This window comes from Nicotiana attenuata, unplaced genomic scaffold, assembly GCF_001879085.1.
Source record: "Nicotiana attenuata strain UT unplaced genomic scaffold, NIATTr2, whole genome shotgun sequence".
Classification (NCBI taxonomy): Eukaryota; Viridiplantae; Streptophyta; class Magnoliopsida; order Solanales; family Solanaceae; genus Nicotiana; species Nicotiana attenuata.
In genome coordinates, this window is record NW_017672322.1 from 71,814 (window position 1) to 79,071 (window position 7,258).

Sequence of the window (7,258 nt, forward strand, 5' to 3'; positions counted from 1 at the left end):
ACTACCCTTAATTAAAATTTGCATATTGTAACTTGACACATTGCGATATGTAAATAAGGGAAAATTTGAAAAAATATATTTAATACATTCTTGATTATGTAAAAAGAACACTTATTTTGAACCAAAATAAAAAGGCCAAAAAGTAACTTAAGCCTCATTTGTTTTTTAAGATTAAGACGTTTGAATTCGAATGCATATCTGATTGTCAAGATGTGTACTAAGATTAAGACATGTGAATCTGAATACACATCTAAATATTAAGATGTGTTTTAAGATTTGAATAATAAATGACTAAGACTGCTTGTTTTTTAAACATCTAAATATATAGATTTTATCTTTATTTAAACGTTAATAAATATTAATTCAAATAAAATACTAATTAATCTAATATTCTATCAAAGATGCTTCTTGTGAGTGACGACTAGAGACGTTGATTGATGGTAATTTTGGTTGATGGTGTTAGTTTTGAGTAGTAGCTAGTGGTGATTGGTAGCGATAGTGATTATAGTTGAGGATGGTGGTGGTGGTAGTTGTCATTATGATTGAGGAAAGTGATGGCAGGTGCTGGTAGTTTATAATGCGGGCGATGCCAGCTAAGGTTATTGATGGTGATGGGGTGGCTGGTGGTGTAGTTGAGGTGGGTGCGTATGTGGTTATGGTTGAGGATGATGGCGGTGGGTGATGGTAGTAGCGGTGGCTATGGTCGAGGATGGTGGTGGTGGTGGTGGTAGTTGATAACGGTAGACAGTATCGACAGTTAGTAATGAATGTGAATGATAGCATCTTAATGATTTGTTACATATTTTAATCATACAAACCTATTTAGGCTTATTAAGTGATTGTAAAGTAAAAAAAGCAAACACACTTAATGATTAAGATATGAATGATTAAGATTCAGACTTTAAAAACAAACGCACTTAATGTCTGAGATCTGGATAATTACGATTCAGACCTCCATTAAATGCAAACAAATGAGGCCTTATTATGTACCGGAGGAAGTAAGTTTTAACTTTCAAATACTCTTTTTTAATTTCAATTCAAATACTTTTTATGGCTTCAACCAAATATTGTTCTTACACCTACTAAATTTTTTAGTCTAAATAGTGAACATATGCTCTCTGTGTCCTAGACAAAAATAAAGAGGACAATAGATTCCAGGTGTGCGTCTTTTAAAGTATTCTTTTTTGAATTCTTAGTTTAAACTAGTACTTTGAAGGTCAAAAGTGACTGTAGCAATAATATGCGATAATAGATAAAATAGCGAGTACTACTGGAAAGACCAACTTATTTCAGCAAGATAAGCTGTTAAGGAACATAGGATTACTTCGGATTTTAACATTTTATAGATAACCAAAATCTAAGGTAGGAAATCTATAGTATTTGCCCTTTAATGCAATATTGCAAAGGTCTTATCTTTTATGCTCTAGACTAGATGCTACATAACAAAAGTAGGATTTTTGCAAAAATTACAAAAGAGGTTCATGTTTGCAATATTATGCAGAAGCGACTTTCAATTTTAAAAGCTCGTTGAAACCATCAATTTATAAAACAATGGCTTGGACACATTTTTTTATATACAACGTAAAAGCGAGACTTCTCAGAGTAGTGTCTATGTTTATAGCACATACTCTAATTTACCAACTAACCAAAAGTTTGTATCCGAGTGTGCCACCAGAAGAACAAAGTTTGTAACTTCTATCCTGACCTTACACAGAGATGATTAAACAACTTGCAAAAGTTAAGCCAAAAGACTACTATTTCTCCCAAAACCAATATGCTAATACATCTACAGAGGCTTAATCAAAATAAGCTGTCAACATTTCACTGAAAATCATCAACCGCACAAGGAAACAAACTCAGCAGCAAAGGTTTTACACCTAGCTCGGACCCGCCAATAGTAGTCAAAGCAATTGCAACTCCAGACTCGTGAGCAAGGTCTCACTTCTGATAGGGATGAAACCTTCTGCTTGCAGCACCACCATTCCCATATGCTTTAGCACCTCCAGTGCTACCACCAGCACCATACCCTTTAGCATTGCCAGATGCGGCGCCTTTAGCCACACCATACCAGCTACCATCACCGCTTGTATATCCTCTACCGCCAGCATACCCAGTGGGACCACCATAGCTACCAGGAGCCGCATAGCTAGTGCCTCCATATCCACCTGCCCCGTACATAGGTCCACTAAACCCAAATCCATAACCATATCCACCATACCCAGAGTAAAATCCTGCAGCACCCCCACCATAACTTCCTCCAATGTTTCCATAACCACCATAGCCACCACCACCACCACCATATCCGCCATACCCTCTACCCATCGTTCCACCATAACCACCACTAAACCCTCCTTCAGACCCACCAAAGCCACTGTATGATTTCGAGCCACTACCACCAAGATACTGCCTGCTCCCATTTGCATATTCAGCAACAGCTCTTTTTGGCTCAGCCCTCTTAATTTCAACCTGAAGATGTCAAAATGTCAAAGAGTTGTATATATTTCATTTGACACAAGTACCACAGAGATAATTAATCATGATTAATACAGAGTCCACGTGACTTACTTGTTTGCCACAGATTTCATGCATACGGCCATTGTTTAAAACTTTTTCAATGGCATGTTCACTATCAAAAGTCACGAAGCCAAAGCCTCGGGACCGACCAGTCTCGCGGTCCAGCATGATTTGGTGCTCCAGAACATAGCCATAAGAAGAAAAATATTCCTTCAACTCATCTGCAATGAATCACTGGATTAAAACATCTATTCTAGATCATAGACAATAAGAACTCGTATTGAATTTTACCTTCGGTTAAAGATAATGGAAGACCGCCGACAAAAATTTTCTTTGTTTTTGGAGCTCCTTTAACTTGCATGTCCTCCTTAGGTACTGTCCTTTTCACTTCCACCTGATCCAATAATCATAGTAAATTTACTAAATACATACTTCCAATTCCAAATAAACCAAAGAAAACATGACATTACAAGATACTCCCACTCAAAAATCCTACCATTCTACCATCTATGATGTGGTCTTCCTCTAAAACCTTATTCACAACTTCTGGGTCAGCAAATGTTACAAATCCAAATCCTCGCGGCCGTCCAGAGACCTTATCCATCATTATTACACAGTCAGTTGTCTCTCCAAACCTGCTGAAATATTTCCTAAAAGATTCTGGAAAAATAACATGTATAAAATAAGTATCGAGCTTAGAGTTGGATTTAAGAGTAAGAAATAAAGACAAAGCGGACACAATATACATAGGTTAAACAAAAACTATTTGAAAGTGCGATCTTACAACAATGCAACAGTTTTTTTAAAATCATTTGAATAAGCTACAGATTCACCCAAAACCAGGCAAATACATAAGAAAGGAGATAATTAACTCACGAAACTGAATTATTGTATCAGAGGCAGAGGCAGATTTAGGTTTTTTATAACATGGGTGCACCACTAAAGAAAGGAGAAAAAAAAGTATTAACTATTAAGTGGGATTTGATCCCTGCTCCTCCAGGTAAATAACTTCGCATTCAACCAAGTGCACCATTTAGCCTTTTTGAAGGATGGGTGCTAACAGATAATATTAGACAAATTCCAAAAAATATGTACATAAAAAACCTAGTTTGGCGGAAAGACCATAGATTCACGTGCCCAGTATATTTGCCTATAAATCCGCCCCTGATCAGAGGAGCATAAGACTTAAAGGTTGCTTTACTGTTTTCCTGAAGATGTTTGCAAAATGTTTCAACCCCCCCCCCCCCCCAAAACCCCCAAAAAAAACCCAAACAAACACAAACCAAAGGAAGAAAAAAACATTTCCACCAAAATTTGAACCAGGGAACTACACCTTGTGATGCAGCTAAGATATATGTGCATGACTTTATTAAATAAAACACTAAGAAAAAGATGCTTATGATATTATTTAAAATCGAAAATTTCATATTTCTGGGGCAGGAAACTCAAGGTATAATAGTGTAAACTGAAGGCCCAAGTTTCCACCTTCCTAATAAACATAAGAACTTCGACAGGAATTAGAGCTTTTCCTATATCAAGCTCATACAATAAGTAGGCTTTCAAAATTTCCACTACATCACAATCAAATCCTAATGAACAAAAAGCAGAACAACTAGAGTCTAGACAGCTACATTAGGAATTCAACTAGTAATATTTATCTTTAAAATTATCACCGATCCATATGTCAATTAAAAGGCTATAATAGTTGTCCAAGCCAACACAGACCTGTCTACAACAAGTCTAAGCAAAAAGAACCAATCAAATACAGGTGAAAAAGCACATCAGAATCAGAAATTAGATTACCTTCATTGGTCTCCCAAGCAATGCCTCCAACAAAAAGCTTTCTAACAACAAGCAAAACCAGCAAAGTTACAATACTTTCGGCATGGCCTTATGCATTTCGCCATCATCTAAACCCTAAAGATCCAAAACTAGAAGCTACAAAACTAAGTACTAAGCTACAAACTAACCCTGCAGAAGAATCATCGATTGAATGCTTTAATTCATGGCCTGCACTATTATCTCCACGGGTTTCTGAATACGGCTGTAGTGGTTGATAGTTACCATCATTTTGTTCAGCTACATCATAATCCATTTTGTTCCTATTTTTCTTTATCTATAAATATACCTGCAAATAAATACGAGATTATTTCCAACGACGACCTATAACTTTTTACCTGTGGTTCCACACTTTTCATCTAAACCCTAACAAAATCTTGACATGTAGTACCAGAGGCGAAGCTAGCTTATGGATTTATTAGACGGAATTGAATAGCGAGAAGAATAATTGGAGGTCGAGAGCCTCTGTAATTGCAAAAACCCTAGCAGCTTGGCGCCCTTTTTCGTATGGTGGAGATGGGAAAATTGCCGCCGCGCAACAGATAGAAGTGAAGGTTGCATTTAAGGGAAATATCTCGCGCTTTGGAGCAGTTGTATAGGCTTTTTCCCCTTTGGTAAAAATTTACTACATACCACATTTTTCACGCTTTAATTTTTAGGTTGGTTTTTGACGAAAAAATATTAAGTCTTTCAGTTAAATCAATTAATGATGAGATGAAGGGTGAATCTTATTAGTTAAGAATAATAAAATCTAGACCAAATATTATGTGAAGTCGATAAGATAGACAATGTTAATCACTAAGTTCGCACTAATTAAATGCTCATGAATGCAATATCATAAATGTGCAATAAATGTAGATAATGGCAATGAATATAACAAAAAGGAATCTACCACTCAATTATTGTAAGACTTTGGAGGGCTCTTTTCCCTCACAGCAGCGTGGAAAGATGAGAAATAAAGATGGTAGAGGAATCTTTGGAACTTGTGAACAAAGAATCGAAAACATATGCTTGGATAAGGTAATCAATGAACAAGACAACTTTTGTATATTCTATCAAGTCAACCTTTTGCAATGTGTTTTTCTCATAAAGTGCAGATCCCCCTTTTTGTTCTCTATCTCTTCCTATTTATAAGGGATATTTCCAGAAACCCTGAAAAGTACAAAATAAGGAATATCCAAAGGAATATTCCTTGTGTCCATATCTGAACCTATGTTGCCGTTATTTCTTCATCTCAGCTGCCCGTCTCTGGCATCAGCCTTCTCGAGAGCAACCTTCAGCTATTACACCGCGGTCGACCTCGTTCTTGGTCTCGCCTATCCATTACTGCCAAGTCGCCAAATTTAGACCAATACAGTTAGTCTCTCCGCTTGTTGAGGTTGTGGTCCTGCATGCCCTCGATAAGCGGACCTGATTCACCTCCATTTTGGAAAAATTTGGTTGTGTTGAATAAGTCGGGTCGGTCGAGGTGGAGAGAACGCGCAACCAGTGAAGCCGTGATTGGTGTGGCTACCATGGGGTGACGTCATGGCCACGGGCGTCATCATTACGCATCTTCCCGAGACAGCGTCTGTGTGCCTGCCTCTTTGGTTTTGGTGCCATTGACAATCATTTGCTTCGATTCTCGCGCCACCCAGCCCTATAAATAGATGGGAGTTACATTTTTCAGAAGTTTTCACCATCTTTTACCTTGCACGAGCACTATTCTTCTTTGATCTTCTTTGCCAGTTTCTGCTCTTGATTTAGCTTTTCCGATTCCATTTCTCTGTTCCTTACCTAGTTGTTATCTTCTTCTTTAGGTTTGGTAGAACACATTTCATTGTCGAAACATGTCACAAACTCTTCGCATTCATGATGAAGTTTTCGATGCCACTCCGTTATCGGTGGCTCCTCCTCCCGGTGGTGAGGAATTTATGGCCGAAGAGGATGAGAGCTTTCCTACCGTGGAGGAGATAGTTCCCAGAAAACCTTTGTCTAGAAATGATTTTCCCAAGGAGCCTGCTCCCGCTCCCGCTCAGGTGATCTCCGAGACTGGTCCGTCTCATATAGCTGAGCTTCGATCCAAAATATCGCATCTCCCCCCCCCCCCCCCACCACCACCACCACCACGTCGAGATAATTTCGGCTGGTGGCGACATCGTAGAGGTCCATCGATCTGGGTATTGTGCCTTCTATGTCTACCCATTCTTGATCAATTATACTCTTCCTCTTCTTCCACTAGCGGAGGAATTTTGCCGGTTTTACAACGTCTGTCCGGCACAACTCTCTCTTTATTTGTATAAAGCATTTTAGATGCTAACGAAGTACGCCGAATTGGTTGGTTGTGAGGTTGATGTTCGTCACTTGCTGCACTTATTTTCACCAAGTTTTTATAGGTACTATGATACACCTACGGCATCGCGAGACCAGAGGGCTGATAGTCGGAATGGACGATAGGACGAATCGGAAGTTCTGGTATAAGTACTTTTTTATCAAGACCGAGCACTTGTTGGCGAACCCGACTGGGTTTCCCGAGGAGTGGAACCATAATCGTAAGTGTGTCATACGCTCGTTGTCTTTTGTCATCCTTTTGTTTTCGGCTCATTTGCGGTCTTTTTGTTTTTCAGCTGAAAGGCATGCACCCTCGTCTGTCCTCGACATTGAAGATTGGGTGGCTCCCGTGTTGCCTCATATGGCGGGGATTCGTGATTGGGCGATTTTCTACAAGCGCTTCGGACCGAAGGTCCCGTCTAGTAAGTGCTACTTTTGCTTCAGCTCTCTGTTGTTTGCCATTGCTCGTTGATACGACCTCCTTTTGGTGCTAGGTCGACGGGTTTCCAAGAAGAAAGCTCTAGTGCCGGCATTTCGCCAGGCTATCGCATCGACATGGATGCAATTTGCTTTGGCCGAGTCCGTTCGCGGGGGT

At 39.1% G+C, this 7,258-nt stretch overlaps 1 protein-coding gene across 1 annotated transcript; it reads right to left on the reverse strand.

The window, feature by feature from the left end:
- Positions 1-1,514: 1,514 nt before the first annotated feature.
- Positions 1,515-4,946, reverse strand: LOC109212738 (heterogeneous nuclear ribonucleoprotein 1-like). Its single transcript, XM_019376411.1, has 7 exons — positions 4,745-4,946; positions 4,485-4,642; positions 4,318-4,358; positions 3,011-3,174; positions 2,806-2,908; positions 2,566-2,735; positions 1,515-2,466 (listed from the first exon to the last, which is right to left on the reverse strand). The coding sequence occupies exons 2-7, from the start codon at positions 4,607-4,609 to the stop codon at positions 1,939-1,941; spliced, it is 1,131 nt and encodes a 376-aa protein (XP_019231956.1). The 5' UTR covers positions 4,610-4,642; positions 4,745-4,946; the 3' UTR covers positions 1,515-1,938.
- Between the last annotated feature and the right edge of the window lie 2,312 nt (positions 4,947-7,258).

Excerpts from the sequence above, each read along its gene's own strand:
- LOC109212738 (XM_019376411.1), bottom strand. The coding sequence starts at position 4,609 with ATGGATTATGATGTAGCTGAACAAAATGATGGTAACTATCAACCACTA. Across the intron at positions 4,359-4,484 it reads ATCGATGATTCTTCTGCAGG|AAAGCTTTTTGTTGGAGGCA; the intron begins GTTAGTTTGTAG and ends GCTTGTTGTTAG. Across the intron at positions 2,736-2,805 it reads TCCATTATCTTTAACCGAAG|ATGAGTTGAAGGAATATTTT; the intron begins GTAAAATTCAAT and ends GATTCATTGCAG.